Source organism: Opisthocomus hoazin, chromosome 3, assembly GCF_030867145.1.
Source record: "Opisthocomus hoazin isolate bOpiHoa1 chromosome 3, bOpiHoa1.hap1, whole genome shotgun sequence".
In the NCBI taxonomy this organism is placed as follows: Eukaryota; Metazoa; Chordata; class Aves; order Opisthocomiformes; family Opisthocomidae; genus Opisthocomus; species Opisthocomus hoazin.
Window position 1 is genome coordinate 71,326,948 of NC_134416.1, and position 24,308 is coordinate 71,351,255.

Below are 24,308 nucleotides of genomic sequence, written 5' to 3' on the forward strand. Positions count from 1 at the left end.
GCAAGAGGCGTGGCTGGCGAGCAGCCCTGCAGAAAGGGCTCTGAGGGTGCTGGTGGGCAGCGGGCTCAGCAGGAGCCAGATGCGTGCCCTTGCAGCCAGGGGCTGTATGCAGCGCTGGTGTGGCCTCACCGTGGGTGCCATGGGCAGTTCTGGGTCCTGCAGTTTCAGAAGGCTGTGAAGGTCCTTGAATGTGTCCAGAGGAGGGCAACACCACCGGTGGCAGGGCTGGATGGAATGTCCTGTGAGGAGTGGCTGGGGACTCCAGTTTTGTCTGGTTTGGAGAGAAGGAGGCTGAGGGGCGACCTCATTGCTCCCCACAGCTCCTTGAGGAGGGGAAGTGGAGAGGGAGGTGCTGAGCTCTTCTCCCTGGGATCCAGGGACAGGATGTGTGGGACTGGTTCAAAGCTGCACCAGGGAAGTTTTAGACTGGGCATGAGGAAGCATTTCTTTGCCGAGAGGGTGGTCAGACACTGGAAGAGGCTTCCTAGAGAGGCGGTCGATGCCCCAGGCCTGTCAGTGTTGAAGAGGCATTTGGACAATGCCCTTCACAATATGCTTTAGCTTTTGGTCAGCCCTCAAGTGGTCAGGCAGTTGGACTAGATGATCCCTTCCAACTGAAATATTCTATTCTATTCTATTCTATTCTATTCTATTCTATTCTATTCTATTCTATTCTATTATTTGTGAGAGAAGAGGAGGAAAGGTTAACACCTATGCAGATCTGCTCTTTGTGGATAACTTGAGAAAGACAGAGGTGTTTTGTCCTGGACAGCAACACTTTGAGCAAGAGCCACAACATCCAGAAGCTTATTTATTCTGAGAATGCACCTAACATGCATGGGCTACTGCTACCTAAAATAACTGAGCAGAAAGTGAAACTTTGCCTTATTTCACTTACACTAAGGTTATTGAAGATAAGGTAAGGTTCATATAGTTAAAACATTTTCAACCAGTGTGATTCAGTGTTATCAGTTTGATGAAAACATTTTAAAACAACCTAACAATCACAGAATGTGCCATTTTGTTTCAGAAGTTAACAGAAACGATGGGGTCACAGAGGGAGGCTTGTGTCATTTCATCAGGAATGTCACAGCTTGGTGTCTTACAGTAAAGTTGTTTTCACAGCACTTGGGGGGAGTCTAATCCCGTGACCGCTGCACAGGGTGAGCAGCTGGGCATCTTAGAGGAATACAGCAGGCAAAAGTCACAAATCACGCACATCTCCCTCTTGCCAGCCTTGCAACGTGCTGTAAGAAAGAAGCTGTTCACAGGTCGGTCTCGGTTACAGAAACCAAAGCTGTAAGGCAGACCAGAAGGGATCTGTGTGCTTTACATCCTCATCTTGTGAAACTATAACCAAACAGCACAAAGTCAGCACAGTACCTTTCACCTCTGGCCGATACTGCATGCCATCGTCTTTCTTTCCAACTGCGTTTGTGTCGTCTGTTTCTAGATGACAAACACATGCAAGGACAGCTATTAGGAAAGGCTCATTTACAGACCACTAGGTGTATGCCATTGAGAAGCCAGAATACTATTCGAAGAAGTATTTTAATCGCTGTAAAACTGGACACATTCCCACATTGTTCATCCCATACGACCAGGCTGGTAGCACGCCTGCTCACTGACGGAGTCAGCAACCCCACCGTCCACACCAACACACGGCACACCTCAAGCTGTGGGTTCTGAGCCAAAAGCTTTTCCGTGGTATGGGACTGGGTTATTTTGGTGACAGTCTGTTTCGGTTTTGGATCTGTCCAAGTTATAGATGTAGATGTAACTGGCAGAGAGATGGTGGAAAGCTGTTTTTCCCACGAGAAGCTCCTACCTGCAAGACCCCAAAACTGAAGAGTCATGCACGTGATTAACTACAAGGCAGCAGGCAGAGGGTTTCAGCGGACTGTTCCAACACTGGAAAGGGAAATGGATAAAAATTTGTGCAATGGGGGCCCTACTCGGCTCACCTCGGAAGTACATTGTACAGCCCACAGCAGCAAGAGGGAACGTTTCCCATACACTGGTATCCCTTTTGCTCTCCTACTTCTTACCAGCCCCTTGTGTAAGACCTGTTGAATGTTGCTCAGATTCTCCTAAGAGCTTTTGCTGCCTTTCCAGGTAACAGCAGCCAAAGGAAGGTAATGTCAACACAGCATGTATGTACGCAGTGTAAACATACCTCTGCGTGGGGAACTCTAAAATATAGGTGGGGAGTTCACTGATGACTGGATCAGTGACTTCTGATCAAAAATGGAAAGGGGAAAGCTCTACCAAGCTCACTTATGTCAGAATTTACATTTACCAGAAAAAACAAAATGAAGCCTACCTGAGCAGTGTCCAAGATGCCTGATGTCGATCTGTTCTTGCCTCAGACATGATGCTTCTCTAACAAAGCACGGATTGTTATAGGAACTTCCATCAGAAGCACATACAGGGTTAAAACTGTATCCACTGCAGTCTATATTACATACACACCTGTTAATTGAAACATACAGCAAAACAAAACTGACATCCAGCAAACAAAAATTAAGTCATGTTGAGCCCTGAGTAAACACTAGCTCATACACTAATACCAGGAGAGAAGAGCGTGCTGCATGAGGATGCTGAAGAATTCGTTGACATCTCAGGCTTCCAAGCAGGATGTACACAATTATGAACAGGTGTTTCAGAGTGCTTTTTAATAATGTATTGATGTTTCTTGTAGTTTTACTATGATATCAATCTCATTGATTAACACCTGAGAATTGATAACAAGTTGCTAGGAGGATTTGCTACATTAATATAACAGTTTGTGGTGTCTGTTCTCAAGTGTGAACAAAACCAGATGAATATTCTACTTTTCTGGGGGTGTCAGAATCCCTGAGAGAGAAACAAAAAGGACTCCCATTTCTGTTAAGCAGTAAAAGGAGTTTTTATATTTAGAGGTTGTATAGAATCAAGATGCTTGGTTAACTGTGTCAAGACATTCATTCATACCTTTGAAACTTAACAGTGAGTTTGTTATCTTGTATTTAAAACAGGATTATGTGACCTGAATTATTCATATTGCATCCAGTCGGCACTTTGGTTGTTTTACACAGAACATAATCCTAGATAATTTGCAACTAAGGATTGTAAAATGGAAGTGGGAAAAACGAAGACCTAGCATGTAGCTGGTTCCTAACCACCAAATGTGAGCCAGCCAAAGACTTAGATAGGGCTATGACTTCAGTGGTTTTGTTTAGACAGTTTTGTTGGCCCAGCAAAAAGTCCTGAAATTTTACATGTGTGAATGGCACAGGAAAACTTTCAAGCTTTACAAGCTCCATCCTCCTTGCTTATTTTAATCAGTGTTCTTGCTTATTTTAATCAATGTTCTATTTTTTAACTGAACCTCTGTTTTTGAATGAAAGTATCTCTGTGTGTTTCACATTGCTCTGCAAGCTCCACTCCGCCCCCAGACTGGGCAAAGGAAGGAGTGTGGCTGCAGAATGGGGGATGCAGCAGGCACCTGGTCCAGCTCTCCACTAAGCCCTTCCTGATGCTGTGAGAGCGGGAAGAGCTGCTCTGCGTCTTCTGAGGAGGTGGCAGTGGGCACGCCATCCTCTCCTCAACAGAAAGCTCTACAGAGGGGACACGTGGTCTGACTGCTGGGAGCTGCTGCTGGCTTCATCTTGACTCACTCTTGTAAGACACGGAGTGGGGAAAAAACCCCCAAGCTACCAACTTGCCAGGTTTTTTATCTCTTTCCAGCTGTTCCGGATACAATTAAGTGATTAAATACGTGTGCCTCAAGTCAGCAACAAATCTCGCAGCAGAACCAATTCTATGCCGCAGACACGCTAAAGATGGCCAGCATACCCTCCTCTCTCCCTTTTTGCATGAGCACCTTTTGTTATCTAAATTTAAAGATGCTAATTTTTTCAGTAATATTTCATGCCTGTGAACTTCAGACTGTTGCTAGACAAAAGAATATCTGTAGCGCAAACAGGTTTTTAAGAGCACCTACTGACCAGTGCAAAACTGCCCCAGTAATGAGTCTCTTCACATCTTGGGGACCTGCCTCAAAGTACTCATGAAGCTGCTGAATATCAACATGATGAACATATAATTTTTCTAACCAGAAATGGTAGCAGTTGTAAACCTTAGACCCAGGAAATGAAGTACTATTTTGTCTACATGCTCCCACATGATTTTCAGCCTAATAAGCCGAGTGAAGGGTTTATTAGGATTTACTATATGCAAATAAAAGGTTCACCACTCAGCAGTTGCACACATCTATTGACACAAACAAGCAGAGAGCTAGTCCTAATTTGTATGACGCTGGCTATGTGCTTACAGACACCTTCACTCAGCCTGAGCTCTCAGGGATCACCACTGTTTGCATGCACCAATCCTTGTCTCGTTAGAGCACATTCATATATATGTGTATCTCCAGACCATCTGTATTTCTATGTCCAAACAGCTCTAATTCTGCCTGTAGTCACCATCCAAGGTCTGTAGCATCATAATTACTGTTGGATTTGTCATTCCTTGTGACAAATAACATGACTTTTGAAAATAATTTTTTCTTTCTCATGGTGACATTACAGGCTAGAGTTGAAACCACTGATGTTTCCATGCTTCACTGTGTTTACATTTAACATCTAATGTTAAATGTTTATTTTCTTAGCACTGCCAAATGCTTGGTTTGGGGGTAGTTGTGAATTCCTGAATTTGTTTTTCTGATAAACATTCTCAGTCTTAGCTCTAACCATCTCTTCAATGTACAAAAATGTCTTTTTATCACTTAATATTTACATCTAAAAGAAGGAAGATTAACAAACCTAAACTACGAGAGGAGAGCTCGTGACATGCCCCTGAGTGCTGGAGCGGCACGAAGTAGCAGAAGGCCCTGACCAGCTGCAAAGGGGCTTGCGGCTGCTCCGTGCCGCCGGAGCAGGACAGGGCTGGGCGCTGCCAGGGCTGGGAGCGAGCGAAACGCCAGCCTGCTGCCAGTCTGGATGCTGGCAGCTGCTGGAGGCTTGTGAGCACACCACATCCCTGGCGGGGCCCCGCTGGCACGGCAGCTGGCAGACGTATGTGCTTTCCACCCGTGGGCACACCGAATCTCCAGCGACGCCCTGGACACACGGGCCAGCCGGTGGGACACGCGCCTGCTCTCTGATCTCTGGGGTCTGCCCCTGCTTCCAGGATCGGTGCCATCCTGTGTCCTCCTGTCCAAGGGCACTGCTTTTCAGGACACCTCTTTCCTCCAGAGCCCAGGCCCTCGGTTTCCCAGTCTCAGCAGTCTATCTGCAGAAGCGCACCGCAGGACCAGCTTCCCAGCTGCTAACTCTGTCTCTTGGGGAGGACTGAGGGTGCGATGCTTTTGTTTAGCCTAGGCATTGCCCAAAATTTACAGCCAACTTGTGCTAGTTGCAACTCAGGAGCTCAGAAGTTCAATTTCAGATGCTCACCCCCCTCCCATGCACACAATTATCTGCCTGACCTCGTTAGCTACTTCTTCACCTATGACCCTGATGCCAAATGATAAGTCTGGCCTTCACCTGGCCAGTTAGTTACTGGTGTAGATGCTCCAACAGAGCTGTCTGGCATGTAAAAGCAGCTGGTCTAAATATACTGTGGGATAATGAACAGCTGAACTGGATCAATGTACTTAAAAATATTGAGACTATTACGCTCCATCATACCAACACAAAATCCTGAAGCCGTTCAGAGGGCTGAAAGGAAATGAGGTAAGGTGAGGACATGGTAAAACCGTGGGAGAGCAAGTTGCTGCTCTGATGCTACACAATAAACACATCGAAACTGGCAGCTGAGTCCCTGCAGGACAGGGCCACCACCACAGACTGAAACAAAAAAGCAGCTCAGGAAAGTACTGGAAGATCCCCAAATGAACCCACTATTAAATACTGAAAATATGTTACACCCTGAAGTCAGAGAGCTCCAGAGGGCAGACAATAGATTGATACTGAGGAGATGACAGAAAACCCAGCCTCCTGAGTGGAGCCAACTCCCCCCACCAGCCAGTCTGAGTCCTAAAGCCAGGCAGAAGTCAAAGCCTGAGACTACCAAGCACAGCCCAGGGGGCTGCACCCATCCCATGGACCATGCAAGCAGCACACAAAGTATGGGAGGAGAAGCAGCAGACAGTGTTAATGAGCTAAAAGTGAGGCCCCAAAGGGCAGAAATCTTATCAGGGCTGTGTTTTGTAGGCAGAACCACCTGTGTGAGACATCACAGACTGTGGGCTTTGTTTTTCTTCACAGCTGACGGAAACTGGACACAATTAAAGTCTCATATTTTAATTTGTTCCCTGACAAGTCCCGCTGATGCTGTGGAGAGAGCACAAAGAAAGCAGAGGACAAAACAGAGAGCTGCTCAGGAAGGGAGGGCAGGAAAAACCTGAGATCATGAAAGGGGAAGCAGGATATGCAGGAGGAGCACGAAAGAGGCATCCAGGAGAGAGAGGAGAGCCTAACTGTAAAATTTCTAATATCCCGCCTTTTAAGCACTAATTCTCACTTCTCCTTTAGCTCCCACCAGCACTGTGTCCACGTCCAGTGGTCTGTGACGGCAATGTCACGTGCAGCTCCCCGAGTTTGGCCGTGCAGCTGTGGACATTTGCCAACACGACTTGGGCCGAATGAGTGATGAAGGGCAGCGCTGGCGTGAGGCTGGACTCCTCCGGCCACCGGCCCGCCACGGGCACTGGCCTGAAAACTGAGCTTCAGGGGCCATGGGATGTAAAGGTTTTGATTGTATTTCTAAATTCACACACCCAGCATAAAAAGTATTAGACTACACAATGAAGAGACATAATAATATGCAACGGAAGATGATTTTATAAAACAGGAAGCATTGGAAAGCCTATGTCAGCAAGATTTAGATTAGGATTTTAATCCATATAAAAAAGGTATTTTGAACAGAATTTTCCACCTTACTTCTACTCACTTTAAAGATGTATTAAAACACTATGCTGCATTTTTGAGACAACATCACAGCTTTGATTCTAGCTTTAAATATTTTTAACACTGTTTTTTAGGTAACATTTCATTTTATTCCTTAAAGAAAAGGCAAGCAGCAAGATGCATTGTCATTCCTAATCACCAGTAGAAATAAAAATGAGGTGTGCCGTACACATGTGCTTTCTGGTGTGAGCAGGTAGGTGCACACTGAAATGACAATGTATAAAAATGACTGGTTTGCAATAAAGTAAAAAAGAAAAGATAAAAAGAATAGACTAGTACCTATCACATGACATTATTTGTAATAATAGGAAACTACTCAAATTTAGAATGTAATTTAATATGTAATACTATTGAACACTACTATTTTGCCTCCTCGGTATATTTTCACAAATACTAAAGGCTGGCCTGAGTTTGGATGGCTGACACAATCCAAAGAGACGCTAGCATACGATGATGTCAGTCATACATAACTGCAGAACAACATCTCGTCTCTCAGCTTCTAGCGTGGAAAACCCGAGGTTCAAACCTAGGTCTGAGCTGCTGTCGTGCAACCATAAGCAGACCAGGAGGGTGAATGTGGGAGAGGCACAGCGCTGAGGTGAGCAGCCAGCCCGGCTCCTGAGCTCACAGGTGAGAAGTCTCCTGGGTGGGCAGCACAGAGGCGTGAGCCCCGTCTCTCAGGCAGGTGCGTTTATTCCTCAGGAGGGAGCCCACAAGGGAATCAGGAAGGATCTTATGAAAGAAAAGCCGTAATCACGCAGGTTTTCACAAAAAGAAAAGTAATTCTTTTGAAAGCTTGCAAAACAAGAATGTCAGAGTACTTTTAAACATCGCAGTGTCTTTGTCCTAGCTCTCAATTATTCACTTCTGCTATTTGGAGTAACCTCCAGGAACAATTGCCTGAAGTCCAGCAGCGGTGCCAGCATAAATTGTTGTGTGGAGCTGATCTTGAGCTGCTAAAAGCGAGGATAAGCACAGCAAAGTCTGCCTCAAAAAATCCTGCAAAACCCTTCTCTGCTCCTGCAGTTGCTTATTCAAAGTGCCATTCTTCCCTCAGGCTTGCCAAAGCTGTGCCATGTTGGGCAAATCAGTCATCACACCTCAGTATGAGTCAAGGCAAAAACCGCAGACCTACACCGATACGGGGTGTTTTGCCACTGTCGCTTGGAGCGGAATGAGGACTCCACAGCTCGAGCCTCACCACCGCCCTGCTGTAGGCTTTTGTGTGTGTTTAACAACACAACCCTGCTTGGTGCGCCAGGAAAAATAAAGAAAAACTAGCAGTTGGCGCCTTCAGCCTGACGTGTGGCTGATCAGTGCGACTTTCAGAAGAAAAGAGTTACTCACTTGAGGACAAGGCACATAACAGAAACGTGTACTAAGGACGTCTTGCAAGTGCTTGATGTCTCAATACCAGAAAGAAGTGAATGAGCGCTTCACGTTTTTGCTGTAACAGCCTGTTGTAAAAGTCACACCATGATAAAAGAAGTCAGAGTACTACAAAAGTTTTTTTCATGACAGCCTTCCTATTGATTTTAACCACAAGGACTGAAACAGGTAGTTAATTCTCCAAGTTGATGTCTTGCTGGAGAGGGTTGCTGCTCAGTGTCCTCAACAGATCTTTTGTCTTGCTTAGCCCTGGAAAGTCAGTAGGACATGTTCAGGTGTTTTCACGATGTACTAGAGTATACAGAAAAAACACTTAATTTTGTCACCTATCATCAGAGATTTGATATCTTAAGAAAAAAGGCATTAGCATGGTTTTAATAAATGAGAAATGAGAATGTACAACTCATTTATTAAGGTTTACTAGGTGTAGCCAAGAAAATGTGTTTAGTAAAATGATGCGACACGTTTGAAATGAGCTCAAGCTGTAAGAGCACTTGCTGCTATCAGTAGATTAATTAGATCCCCAGAGATCAGAACATATTTCAAGGCCCCTTTTTGTTTTCAGGCTTCAAGGTGTACATGGTTCATTGGAAGTTCTGCGTGCTTAAGAACCACGGTGGATTCAAAGAAAGGAGGGAAAAAAAATGAAAGGAAAAGCATTAGAGATTTGTGGAGCGGGCTTGGTTATGGAGAGAGCCTGGCGTGGACCAGCAGGTCAGGCTGCTGCATTTGTGCCCATCTGGGATTTGCTCACAAATGCATTTTTCTGGCCTGGCCTCACAGAGAGGGCTGCTTGCTCCCCTTCCCAGCAGCCGACAGCAGCAGTAAGTTTTCTCGGCTACTCACCTACTTCCTGGCACATCTCTTTACAAATGTAAAGTGAAAACACTAGAATAAAATAAAATGTGTAGAATGCACACCGATGGGTAAGTGTATGCTTGATGGAATAAATTTAGGTGAATTGAAATAGCAAAGGTGTTGCAATTGCAGTTAAGAAGATAACCATATCAAATGAAGGATTACCCTTCATTTCATGTTTCTTCCCCTGTGTGCAGTTCTTCCCAGATGAAAACCGAACTGAGAAAATCTGGATTTCAAAGTGATTTTTCTACCTATTTGACTAAAGCTGAATCTTCATTAGTTTTTTGGCATCTTTTTAACAATGCCTTTGTAGCACTCCAGAGATAAGGGCAAGAGAAGTAGATTTCAATTCTACAAGCTTCTCTGTGTCCTGCTTGAGCTCCCTCTCAGCTTTTACTTCCACCCAGCAATGCAGGACACCCTTTAAATACCATAAACTTCAGCTACTTTCCACCCATCTCTTCACTCCCTTTTTTCATTTCATGGCATGGCTTTCTCTGACCACTGTAGAAATTCAGTCCCAAACTGCAGTGAGCTTCTAGCAGCAGACGTGAGGAACTGACGCTTGTTCTCACAAGAGCAACCTAACCCTCCCTCCACCCACGATTAGCAGAAGCCTTCAAAGACTTGCACACACTGCTACCAAGATCGTTAAAAATATACATGAAAAAAACAGGCCTGGATTATTATTCATCTAGTATCTATTCCATTTCTTAGTAGTCAGTATAATGAAGAGACTGTTATATTATTCCTTTCATACCAGGATTTCCTGTAGCCCAATTTTACATAATTCAGTAATCCCACAACACAATCATAAATCCGTTGTTTAGGTTGATTTCCTCTCTTGTTTGTATTTGTGTGTTTTGTTTTTACACACAGATACTTCAGATTTTTTTTTTCTGCTGGACCAGAAAGCTGTGAATTGCATCTGCACAGGATTAAGATACCGTTCCTTATGTATACCCACATACAATAACATATGCTAAAAAGGTCAAAATGAAAAAAAAAGGTTGGCTATGGTAAATGAGTGAAAAAGTGTTCAAAAGGAGGCAAGTATAAACGAACATGCTGGTTCAAACAGACCACATCTTTCCCTGGAAGACAAATTAGACAGACAAGGCAGAGACTGAGACTTTAAAATGTCCACCTTGGTATTTCTAAGTGTTAATACCTACACTTCTGAATTTCTGCTTTGGACATTGTGAAAATAGACACTATGTAAATTATAGGCCAGTTGAACCTATATGTTGCCAAGACACATTTTCTTTCCAAAGTAAATCTTGTAAAATGTTAATCTCGAAAGGTCTACTTGGGGATCAGTTGTCAATCTTTCTTGAAAATCTACATTATGAGTCAAAACAGATTTTGACAGCATAGTACACTTATTAAAAAAAGACTGAATGTGCTCAGAATCTCATTTCCATATCTTATCTCTTAAAAAACAGAATATAGGTAAAACTGAGAAAATGACACATTTGAACTTTTACACTGAGGCTATTTTTAAGTTAATAATTTCCTTAATTATTAAGTTAATAAAGACCAAAAAAAAAAAAAAAAAAAGAAGAAGAAAAATGGTATTTGAAACCAAACTTAATGAAATTTATTCCAGCCTTTTAGGGACCAAAGGAAAGGAAGGCTGTTACTGAGCATAAGATGGAGGACAAGATGACCACTCAAGAGGGGCCTTGACAAGATGGAGGAACCTCCTGAAGTCTGAAGGTGAAGGGAAAGCCCCAGGACAGACTTGGGTCAGACTGGCAGGGGAGCAGCTCTGCAGAAAAGGACCTGAGGGTCCAGAGGAGCAGCAGGCTGGAAGGCTGCATCACAGGAGGGTTGCCAGCAGAGCAAGAGAAATGACTGTTGTCCTCCACTCAGCACTGGTGAGGTCCCATCTGGAGCACTCTGTCCAGTTTTGGGACCCCCCAGTAACAGCAAATATTTTGAGAAACTGTAGGGGTTCCAGTGGTGAGCCACTGCTATGGGTAGAGGGCCGGAGCGTGTGCTGCTTAAGGAATGGCTGGGAGCACTTGGGCTTGTTCAGCCTGGAGAAGAGAAGGCTAAGCAGGTGACTGATTGCTGTCACCAACTACCTAAGAGGGGCTGTCAAGATGACAGAGTGAGGCTCTTCCCAGAAGTGCACAGCAGAGGGGCGAAGGACAACAGTCGCAAGGTGCAGTTAGAGAAATTCTTACTGAATACAAGGAAATTATTCCTAAAAGTCAGAGCAGTTCTACCTGAAGTTGCATCAGGGGAGGTGTAGATCGGATATTAGGAAAAAATTCTTTACTGAAAGAGCGGTCAGGCATTGGAACAGGCTGCCCGGGGAAGTGGTGGAGTCACCATCCCTGGAGGTGTTTAAAAAAACATGTAGATATGGCACTTCAGGACATTGTTTAGTAGGCATGGTGGTGTTGGGTTGATGGTTGGACTTCATGATCTTAGAGATCTTTTCCAACCACAATGATTCTATGATTCTACCCTTGAACAGATGCCCAGATGTCAAATCTCCCTTCATGGAGATGGTCAGAGCTCTCCTGCAGAAGACCCTGAATCACCTGAATGATCTCACCCTGGCTGCAGTACAAGGGGGGATCCTGAACCAGATGAACCCCTAGACATCCCTTCCAACCTAGGTTATTCTACAGTTCACGATTTCATTCTACATATTATTTTCCTGAAGTTTCAACATACTTTAAGATGCCTGTTAAAGCAACACTCCTTCCAACACTTACTAGATATTGGCAGTTTGTTTTATTCAGGTGTCTAGCAATGCTTTGGCATGCAAGAGGCAAGAGACACACCACACAGTGCAAGAGCAGGGGATATAACTCCTCACAAGCAGTACGACCTTTTATGTTGAAAAGATATTTCACATCTGAAGAAAAAAAGGTGAAATGAAACACCTATTCTACAATTAATTCAGTTTATTTTCAATGTTAACAGTAAAAGACTATAAATATATACTATTCACTATAAATACATATATTATTATATTTAATGTAGAAGTATTAAAATGTTCTCCCTTACTCTAAGCATGAATTTTGGTACATTTAAAAAGAAACTTGTGGAAAATACAACCAGATAATAGTAAGAAGATGTAAAAAAACATATGGAAATTGAGACCATTTGAAAATTGAAGTCTTATGAAGAAACACATATACTTAAGAGCCCACCTTTCTAATCACAATATAAAAAAAACCAAACCACAAGTAAGTTTATGTTACCAATATCTTTGCCAGTGCGCAAGTGGCTATTATTGAAAAACAGAAAAAAAAGTTATTCAGCTCTCAAAGGACTGTAAATAATAATTTCAGTTTCAATCATACACAGTAAACTTAGGCATCATGTTGTTTAGAAGATTTATAAAAAATTACATTTAACATTATTTCTCTCAGTTAAAAAAAATCACTTGGAGTCCTTAACAGACACAACAGTATTACAAATATATATACACACTGCTTTCACTGAAGAAAGAGCTGAATTAGGTGCTACACTGATGAAAATGATCTCACAAGCACATCTGTTTTCATTTGTTTTGCATTCATACTGTATTATTTTAAGTGTTTCAATATTATCGGTATACCATCTTTTGATTGCGTACTGATAGGGTGATCTGTTTATCTCTGTCACATGACCGATCAGGTTAACTGAAAAGTCCAATGTGTACTACAAAAAAAAAAAAATGCAGTCTGGTTACCCCAGAGTGCAACAACAGCAAACCATCTGTGCTTGGGTTGGTGCCCTATAGGATTTACCCCACCAGCTCTAGGTGGCCCCAAGCTTTGTGCTGCCACCTGCTTCTCCACCGCTCAACCCGACTCCATTTCCAATTCAAGATTCCAGCAGAAAACACACACCGACCTCATATTCCTATGTCTTTAGGCTTCTGGCCAGTTTCCCACACAAAAGTTTAAATTTACCAACCTCATGTGTCCTTTTTCACTCCCCTGTTACACGTTTTGCACCGTTACGTGTAACACATTGCCTTTTCGACGCAGTGGAGGAAGGTTCTGGCTAGAGAGACATTCTGACGGGCAGGGTGGAAAGGGAGGTACTGACCAACCGGTCTCAGGCAGCAGCTTTTCTCGCAACATATACAACCTATGTTCCAGTTTTGTCACTAAAGGGGGGAAAAAAATCACGGCCAATCCATGTGAAACTTGTTGCCTGCATCCTCTTACCACAGACCCACAGAAGACCACTCTGTTGACAATATGGCATAGAATGCCTTTATGCAACCCTAGTTTTGTTCAGTTTAGTTTTGTGCATTCACAAGTGATTTTCTATGCTCTTGAAAAGCCTACCCATAAAGTAACAACTCTTTGAAATACTTCTAAGTTGCATGGGGGGGGGGGGAATACCAAAACAACAAATCGAGAAATATATTTCCATGATGTTTCCTCAACCTGATTCCTTTTTGCAATTATACAAAGAAAGAATGTACTGATTTGTATACAGCTGAACATTTTCTAAGTATGGCATGCTGTTTGTGAGAACCATCTCCTCAGAGTCTACTTCCTTGTCTCTATCAGTCCACTTAAAATCCACATTGGAAATTTTTGCAGAAGCAGTGGAAATGATAAAGTTATTTATATTTTTGCATTCAGTTTACTACGTGTTGTAACCATTTCCGGCTTGGATAGATAATGATTCTGAGAAATCAAACAAAATGAAAATACAAATCTAAAATTCTGTGCAAAGCCTGAATTCTTCAGACTATGCATGATCTTGTGTAATAAAAGCATATGTAGAAACTTTGATCAGAGACAGCTATAACGCTTTAACACCAAGCACAAAAACTAAAAATTTGTAACATTTTCAAAGGGGAAAGTAGAATTTAAGAGCAACAAAAAGTGAAAAACACTAACTTGTAACATGGAGTGCATCTCAGCTGTGCACAACTGAATTTGTTTAAATTTGCTTTTACAAAGCACCAAGATTTGGTAATTACACAGAATAATTTAGGCTTGAAGGGATATGTAGAGGCCATCTAGTCCAACGCCCATCTCAAAGCTGGCCCAGGGCTGTGTCTGATGAAGTTCAGACCATCCGCATGGATGGAAACTCCACAGCCTCACCAGACACCTGTTCCAGTGCCCGACCACCCTCACGGTGGAAACATTTTCCATTACGTCAAATCAGAATTTCTCATAGACTCATAGAACCATTAAGGTTGGAAAAGACCTCTAAGATGTTTCAACTCATGCCTGTTGCCCCTCACGCCATCATTGCACCTCTGAGAAGAAAAGACTTGCTTAGATATCAGCAAGTTGAACTCTAAAAATCAGGAAATGCCAAGTGGTTACTCCTACAGTCTTGCTCCTGCTTCTTTGTTGAATCACCCTACAGTTTTCACTGAAAGTGTCAGGTGCCATCATTTTTTGCACAAGACTCCCACATCTTTCCAGGCCCGAAAGATGAACCACAGTCCTTATGGAATAAAACTGTCTTTAGCAGGATCTTTCCATTCTCAAGGGAAAATCTGCCTATTCCGCACTCCAGGCTGTTGTGGCTAGCCTGTTGGCAGGTCCTGAGGTTTCTCATTAATGCCAGCTCATTTATCTCAAACCACTTAACACTCTGTGGCATGGATGTCTCCCTTTGGAGATGTGAATTGGTATTCACTAACTGTCCACAGGCTAATCATTTTATCTGTAACTTAGTTTCTTTATACATAAAATGGGAGTACAGAAACCATTTTTCTTTTCAAGAGCACTCAGAACAGAAGGAGCTGATGTTTGTAAGGTCTCAGATTGCACAGCTTGGAAAAGAGGATGAAAAAATGCATAATTATGTATTAGAAGTATTAGACAGCGCCTCATGAATATGGCTTGAAATTATCTACTGAACATTAGGAGACAGTTCAGCTAACTCATTCAGTTACTATCATGAAGCAAAATCCTCTTAAAATGCCTTCCGTAATCACACGGATCACTTTATTAAGTGTTTTAACATCATAAAGTCCAATCAAGGGGTGTCCAGGCCTAAGAAATCTACCTGAACAGAACTAAATGTACGTTTTGTTTGCGGTTCAGTAGACATTACCCCACTATCCAAAAAAGTTACAGTGGCCTTTCTCATGCTTTCAAAAGGCAAATCAAGACAGAATATTTTTATGAACTTAGGGTGCTTGTGTGATTTGCTAGAACTAGGGGTGATAATGGTTGTAGTATGGTGCAAAATTCAATTGAATAGTAATATGACCCTAACAGTGTTTTTACCAGTCTGATGAAAGGTACTTGTGCTGCCAATAATTTTATATACCATGATAAAATTTTATGAGGTTGAAAAATACATTGAAACCCAAAAAGAAAAGGAGTAAAAATAAGATGTAAAAAGCATTCTTAAGGAGTGCTCTACTAGAGTTTCCCAAACAAAAGATTTCAATCCTATCTTTTTTTCTCTCAGGTAAATAAGTATTTTGATTTTAGGAAAAAAAGAAGTCAACTCTTAACTTCTACTTAAGCAAGTTGTGACTTTTTCTGTGACTTATGAAAATTAATTTTGTGAAGGCAATCCATGTTAACGCAGCCTGATTTAATCTAAGTCTAAACAGACAGTGAATATCACTAAACACTATTATAATAGTCAAAGGTACCGGGGAAAAAAAAAGAAATTAAATTATTTAGGTTGGAAAACTGACAAAACTGAAAAAATGATCTGATAGATTGTGACCAACCCCCACGGAATATTTTCTAACTTTCGAGTATTTTCTACATAAAAATTTTTGTTTCCAGATATTTTTTTAATGAGGACTAATTAAGGAAATCTTAGAGGCTCTTTTCCTCTTGTCAAGAAGAGGGAGCATGGCTTCATTTTATGTGAGTAGGATGTAGGGAATGAATCTTCCACTCTCCTCAGCTTTATCCTAAGTCTCTCATAGATACCACATAGCCACAGGAATACTAAGTACAGAAAGAATAGGCAAGCTTTTATGGAAGTCGAATGCTTCAGGATTTATTTTCCAAAGCCAAGAGCGCACCTCAGTGCATATACCAAACAAATCTATATCCATCTTACCAGTCATAAATGAAACAGACCAAGGCAATACTGCAGAAAATTATTAGTATTATAAAAAACAGCTACAGCTCATTTGTCTCTCCACAAAAGAGCAAGCCTACTTTGGTACTATGACATTTTATGAAATGTGAGGTATCATGCTAGTATTCATGAAAACTATTACCATTTTGGTTTCCCTTGTACGCTATCATTTTATCTTGAACACACATCTTGAATATTATTGCTAAGCTGCTTTAGTGCCTGAGATGTCTTCATGCTGATATCCCACAATAAAATCTTGGGCAATTAAGACATATTTCAACATGAAATGGATTCCAGCTGGAAGACAGGAGAAGGGAGAGTGATGCTTCCCCTGATTAGACATGTTCAGGCTCTCTTATTCCGAGATGCTGTTCCCTCCATGTACACAAAAACGTACCATTTGCGCGCTCTCAAACACCTTCACGTGCTGCCTCTGCAGCTGCGACCCCAGTACCCACCATCAGCCAAGACTAGTTAAGCTCCTTCCGTAATGGTGGCCGCTGCCAAGACAACAGGACTTTTACCTCCAAACAAACCTTAATGCCTCACGGGGCTGTCTAAAGAAGCCCCTTCCTCCACGATGTCTCTGCCCCTTCTGACAGCCACCTACAGAGAGCCTCGACAGTCAGGGTACACTCTAACCATGAAGTACCTTGAGCAAGGAAATTTGGTGCATCTGCTTGTGCATTGTGGATTGTCTTTAAAATCCTCTTGTTTCTTGCTCAGTCATTTTGAGCTCTGACAGGTGATTGGCATTTTTCATCCGTTTTCCCCTGGGTGCATGCAGCAGGTCAAGTGGCACAGTGAGTATGGAAGAAGTGACTGGCTCAGGTGACCAATTCAACTTCATATTTAGACCCAAGCTTCACGCAGATAGGAACAACTGCCTATAATAAATACTTTATGAACAAGCAGAACATAGAGAAAAAAATCTCAGAGATGAATTACCAGTATTTATTTTGCATTCTTGTTTGGTTTTGAGTATTTCTGTTGCCAAGATAAAACAAATCAAGATCCTTTGTTTGAAAAAATTTGATAAAGATTCTCTAACACACCTCTTTGTTGTTTTCTCCCTTCACCTTGCAACTGCAGATGGTTTGTTCTTTACAGTTGCATATCAAACACGTTATTATTGGACAGAATTAAAGCTTCAATTAGTAGGAACAAACATAGTCAAGCAGATGATCACATATTTTTTTCTTGTTTTTTTAACATTTTTTCCCCTTCTTGTTCACTGATATTGTTAAGGAAAACTTCTTACTTACCCAACATTTTCTGCATCTTCATCACACTCAGCCCTATATTTGCAAACTCCACATTTTGAATGTTTTCTCTGAACTTCTGTCCCAGATCCTTCATACTCTAAAAAAAATAAGGTATTGTTAACAGAAAGCATGACTTTCTTATTAAGATCTGATTTTGCTTACCTAAGTCCATTTGCCTTCAGGTATATTGTCAACATGAAGTTACCATATACTGAAGCTATTAACCTTAAAAGTGTTCTTTTTTAAAAAATCAGGCAATTGTTGGCTGGTAGAACTGTACCAGTGACAAGAAAGCGTCCCTGAAGACACTAATGCTTCATTGATTGACTCTTTCTTTATTCTTATTTCCATGATTTGTATTTATTCTTGCCCCACCAGACACACAACCGGCACTGACATGTGTCCCAGTCACATCTACTCTTAATTGTCCATTATGTATGAACCCACTGCCTTTTAATGTCCTTGAATATTAGGTAGCAGGGATTTGAACACTATTTTCTTTGACAGTCTTTAATCACAGATATCCTTATGCAAGGTTAATGCTTGCATTTTTTCCCCTTTTTGATTCCTGACGATGGGATTAGACTGTGCTCATATCTTGTATATGCTGTGGTATATTTTCCAGATTACTTTAGTTGTACAGGACTAAAAGAAAAAAGTCATCATAGCAAGAAACTGATAGAAATGTTATGTACCCTAAAAGGTAAAGTTAATGTCTCAAATATTCTGATCCTAAAAACATCTGCACCAATCTTACTGTTGGCATGGACATCAAAACTCTTCACCAAGTAAAAGAGAAGTAAACTATACTCATACTGTTTCACTACCATTAGTCACTCCTATTTTTTGTTTTAACAAAGTGATAAAGGAGAGCTAGATATTTGAAAAGAAGGAAAAGAACCACAGAAATCTGCAGAAGGAATCGAGAACCATTTAACATAGCGCAGTGTCTTGGTGGTGTACGGCTGACTACACAAGGCTGTCGGATGGCCAGAGATGAAAGTAGTTCACTTTCTCATAGCAGCTTTATGTGCTGTAGCAACAGCAAATCGAACACCACCTATTAAACAGCTGCATTTGGATTCTTTAAATATAAATAGGAAAAAGAAATCCACAACAGTCCTTCCGAATTTTCCTGGATCTTGGCTGAAGGAAATCTCTCCCCGCAACCTGTGGGGCTGCACTTACGTTAAGAATAGTGCAAGTGAGCCTCTCGAATTAAATTCTGTCTAAAGCACGCCGTGCATTTTTCAAAGATTAATACATATACAACTTTATTACAAAATTCCCACTGTAGAAATTCTGTCACCACTCTTATGAAGTTGCAGTAGAGGTCATTTGCTTTTATCTTTACAAATGTACATCTTATTTGATTTTTCCCTCTTTATAGATACCACACTCCTATGCCTGTGTTTAGCATCCAAAAGTGTCAGATTTCACTCTTCCATACCAATAAATGATCCCCTACAGTCTGAATAAGTTAAACAAATGGCACTGCTCGTGGCTTTCATTCATGGTATTTCCACTTCTTTTGCTATTCTTATGACCCTAGATGCCCTTCCCCAGCATGTTAACACCCTCTGGAGTTAAGGGTGCAAGAGCTGGACACACTGCTCCAGAAGAGTTGTCATCAAAGCCAAACACCGCCTATGACATCCTTCAGTTAAAAGACCCAGCAATCGTATTACTTTTGTGACCGTTATTTTGCACTGACCATGGCTAATCACATTCACTTTGTTATCCACCTTATTCCCCAGTAAGTCCTTTTCAGGGTTGTCAGCCCGCAGGAGAAAGGTTGACATCCAAGAAGAATCGCCTAGATCCTGGACTCGCTTCATGTGACTCTGTCCTCAGACATAAAAATCCTGCCTGCTTTTGCATCCCATTAGCTCAGCGATCCATCCTCTGTGGCCCAGACCTGATCAGTAATGACTGATTCGCTCCCAGGTTGCCAGGGGAAGGGGTCATGAGGACAAGAACCATCCCTAGAAACACACTGATTTCGTAATGATTCCTGAACATTTAATGATCCATTGATTGGCAATATTTTTGCACATGAGATGGGCACAATGTGGCTGTCGTGCCCTCTAGTTACCTAGACTTGTATGAGAGATTGCCTTTGACTGAGAAAGAAAGGTTGTGTTTTTGAGGTGGTACACGTGCATAAAATGTTCTGTTGTACAAATGTCTTTCTTGGAAAAATAAGTTCTAAAAGAAGTAGATTTCTCAATCGAGTGTTCATGAACTGATGATGACTGCTGTTAAATATTTTCCCCTCCCTTCATTCTATACTCAGTTGATTCTTCCACCATCTATTACACTGCTTTGTTTCTGATGGGTGCTGGAATGAGAGGCTGTAGCCCCCTTGATCATCACATTGATCTTTTCTCAAAATAGTTGTACATTATTTCTCATTGTTCTACTGAAGAAAAAGAGACCAAAAAAAGTCGTAATTCATGCAGAGAGTTCTTTACCACCCAGTTTTAAAGCTTTCAGGTGCAAAGCAGCCAGACCTGCTGGTTACAAAACACCTGTCTTTGATATTTGATGCTTAATATGTTTCCGCAGTACTGCTAGTATGGAAAATATTTCATCATATCCTATATATGCTATCTGACTCGGCTACAAATACAACCAGAATGCTTTACAGAGCACTTTTGCTGCAGTATTAGCATTTCAATTTTGTAATGGAGCTAAAGAAGCAACACACAGGCGTACACATGCGCACATGCACACCCTTCCTCACCAGCTTTAGTTCTGCTCCCTGTGACTGCCTTGGCACCTTTTCATTTTCATAAACAGTAGTCCACAACTACTTGTTCATTGTTTCTACATGCAATTCTGTGTGAACTTCTCGCTCGCTCTCCTTTCCTCACCTCCCTCAAATTGCCTTCTCTACCTTACAAAATTAGATTTGTTTTAGAAAAAGTGTGGCCTTTTTTTTCTTGATCAGAACTTGCTGGACCTCATGTATATAGAATTATTTATTTGTACTTTATTTTGTTTGCATATAATAAACATGTGCAAGTCAAGAACACCTGTACCTCAGGTACTAATAATTTACACCTGTCAAGATGAGGTGTAATACAGATGAACGTGTATTGAGGCAACATTTCCAAGTTAGGCAATAGTCATCTATAATTTTTAGAAGCTTCTTTCATTACTAGCTGCATGATGTTTTAGTACTAGCAGCATGTGACACTGCATATAATTTAGACTGAAGTCCTCAAAGAAAATGCAGCTTTTCCCACCAATACAGAATAGATAAACACTGTTTTTCAGCCTGAATTGGTAGCAGACATTTTCAGTCCCCCACTTGTGTACTGTTAAAATAAGTTAACCCTTTAATATTTGAGCACATAAGTTTCTCTGGTGCAAACGTCTCCAAATAGGAAACACATCCCTTGACAGATTGTCCCTCCCTTCTCCTTTCTCTCCCACATTTGGTTGTCCCTAAATAGGTTGTAGCCATTAATTTTAATATTCCAATCAATCAGATCTTCCCAGCAGGTTTCAGTAATATCAATTAGGTCAAAATATGCTCCTAAATGAGCAAATCAGCTCCTCTTGTTTATTATGCAGGATTCTAATGTTGATGTATAGGTGATCACACAATTTCTTCTCCTCACTTTCACTGCTATCTTGATTAATTCTGTTCTTTGACATCTTAATTTCATGTTGAGTGAAAGCTCATTTTCCCTCTCTTTTCAGCTTCCTTTCATGTTTCAGGGCAGCACCTCATTAATGCTTTGTCCTTCAAAAGAAATGAGGCAAAAGGATGGGATCTGTGTTTCCCAGCTGTCTCTCTGAGCTGCAGTGTTCCCCAATACTTCTCCTCGAGTCATTATTCCTCCGCAGAAGATGGCCAGTTATATCTTCGGAGCTGCAGGGTAGGAGCCTGCAAATGGACAGTAGCGCTAGAGGAATTGGCCAGCAGTAAATTGCTTCCCTCGGCAACTCATTTGTGTGTTCCTGCAATGGTAATATGGCTGGGTTTCTGCTGAGGGCTTTCAATCAGATCTGAAGCAAAAGCATCAGTCTGTGTCAAGGTGAAGTTTGGTCTGCCCCAGGGCATGGCCTGGAAAGGGAGCTCTGCTCTATATATGTATTTATCACTGTTCCCAGTGAAGCAGGGGGAGCTTGTGGAGAGCTGCACCTACTCAGTAGCCATGTACAGGTAGAATAAAGATTCCCTTGTCTGGCAAAGCCTCTCTGAAAACCAATTCCTGTCTGTTTTGGGAGTATAGTGATTTTTACTGACATGCTACCCCATGGGAGCAACTAATCTCAAAAAAGCATTTGGAAAAATAGGAAGGGCCACAGCAAATCCCCTTCTGCAGCCTGAAGTACAGAAGAAATCCCCTGAGATCAGACTGTGATGCCCTCAGTACAGCTAGCCCTGGAAATTCCTCTCAGAATACCACAGTCCACAGCATCACACATTACAGGCTGAACATTTTAGTAACTTAGCCTCCTTCCATCAATTTTTAGGGAAACTTTAATGACATGCTTAGTTAAAATGGAGATTGTCCCTTTTAATTTAAAGCCAAGATGCAAACTTGCTCTTTTGTCTGTAAGTATGTATTTAAAACAAGTTCAACAACTGCTTTTAGCTATCCCAAATTCACGGCAAGTGATGTCTGGAGAAAGACGAGAATGGGCATTACAGGTTTAACACCAGGGTGCCTGGTCTGTTTCTGACTGAGGTGCCTGGAAGAGGGCAGTTCAAAGTTTGGTACCCTAATTGCAACCTGGCCAATGCAATGCGTTTGCCCAGTGGTTATGATAACGATAGCATTCACGCTTTGAAACAAAGGACTTGAGGACGTGCACTCTAAGACTCCCTCCCACCACTGCCCTTGTTATGTGCACGGTATTTTACACGTGACAAATATAACTTCTATTTAGCTTCTATGTATCTGACACCATGGATTATGGTGGGGAAAGCTGGCATACTGCGAGAGCTGGAATGGTCCTGTGCTGCAGGATCCTCCGGTTGGAGAACAATACCCAATGCAGCTAACTCCTTTTCTCCAAAGGAGGACACAACAACTTCACAGTAACCACCAGGGAAATTATGTATGAGTAGATTACGGTGGAAAACGGAAAGGCCAGGAAAGCCACCAGACACCGAGGGAGGGGACTCACAATTTCACGAACCTGCTGAACGCTGTTCTGCAGGCCATATTCAGGCTGCATAGGATGAACCTGCCCTCATTTGCTGTCTGTCATCCTGCACAAGAGGCAAGAGAAATTTGTCCTTCTGTGCCCCTGGCTCCAGAATCCTTCCGCACAAGCTCCAGCCCTGTGAAAACCCAGCTGAGAGTAAGTTTCCCCAACGGAAGGCCTGAACATTCAGGCCCTTTACCTCTGCTTTGTTCAATCTTTGGTGAAAACACAGTAATTCTTGCAAGTTTTAGTTCAGTATTAATTTTACCCACAGGGAGCAGGATCTCAGCAGAAATAAGCAGGGCTATTTCAAGCTAAAGTGATAGTCCATGACAAGCCATGTGATGGAATCAGCACTTAAGATTTAAGTCACGAATCATTACAGAAATATGCTAGAAGTCTGATGTTACCTCCTATCCAGGGTGTTAATCACCATCAAGTTTCTGCAGTCAATAATTAAAATACATTAAAACAAATCAGTAGCGTTATTACAAATTAAAATAAAAAATATTCAGGGTTCTAAAGTGTGTCTGTTTATACCACCCTGACTGTGTGACAATTACTGGGTAAGTGTTGTCCCCAGTGAGGGGAAGGAACAGATGGCAGCCTGCTAAAAAGCACATACTGTATATCAATTTATTAATTACTAAATGCAATCTGCTAGACGTTCATCACAAGATACTTTAGCTATTAAATTTCAGAGGGATTAGAAATTCAAAACAAATTTTTTTAATAATCATTAACTTAGCTATACGTATTGCAAGCATGTTATTTCCTTAGCTTAAAAGCCTGAAATGATCGGCTGCCATCTGTCTAACTACCATTACATCTTTTTTAATACCAAAAGTGCATTTTGCTTAGGTACACAGATAAATGCTGAACAAAAAGAATAAAAAATTAATGCTATAGGCATAGTAGAACACTCAGAAATTGTACCCTCTTTGGTTGGTTACTACAGTGCAGAACCTGCCTCTTCTAGGACACTGATTTGTCTCTGAGAAGCTGGCTTGAAAAGTCATTACCATTTGTCAGCTCTTTGATGGTGCACGTAACACATGCTGATGGTTTTCAACACAGCCTTGCAAAGGCGTAACTATACCACAAAGCCAACATCACAGCTGCCATTTGTTGGCAGTATGAAATAGAGAAAGTAAAGACTATCTGGACGAGAGGAAAAAAGGCCTTTGCTTGGAGGGACACGGGAAGAATGGCTCAGAAGTGCCTGTTTAGCAAAGAAGGGACCTGGGAGCTCAGAAGAAATAAGGTTCTCCTTCCAAAATTATTGCACTAAGCCTGGATGCCAGACTGAAAGTACTACCAAAAAAAGCCTTACGAATAAGGACTACTGCCAGATGAAAGCAAATTATCTTTGACACCAATACCTTTGACAAAAAAAAAAGGAACTAGCTTTGTCTTCAAGAAGCTTTCCTTTAAGAAGCAGTGTTCCCATCTGCAGTGGGCCAACATTTCTTCCAGTAATGTAGCATGTGACTGTAAATTTGAGCAGAATTTAGACCAATGGCTCCAATTGCTCTTTCAGTTGTCTCACTACTAGACAGGCAATGTAGTGCTAGGATCTTTTTTAGAATATTGACAAGGACAATGGTTTTAACACAAGACTGAGGTCTTCTGA

At 41.7% G+C, this 24,308-nt stretch overlaps 1 protein-coding gene across 1 annotated transcript in view; it reads right to left on the reverse strand.

Annotated features, from left to right (window-relative positions):
- The window catches only part of TMEFF1 (transmembrane protein with EGF like and two follistatin like domains 1), a 128,895-nt gene that overhangs the window by 16,078 nt on the left and 88,509 nt on the right, over positions 1 to 24,308 (reverse strand). The window contains exons 5-7 of the mRNA XM_075416651.1: positions 17,507 to 17,603; positions 2,324 to 2,472; positions 1,384 to 1,449 (exon numbers count right to left, since the gene is read on the reverse strand). Of these exons, the coding sequence (XP_075272766.1) occupies positions 1,384 to 1,449; positions 2,324 to 2,472; positions 17,507 to 17,603 (312 nt within the window). The remainder of the gene's footprint in view (positions 1 to 1,383; positions 1,450 to 2,323; positions 2,473 to 17,506; positions 17,604 to 24,308) is intronic.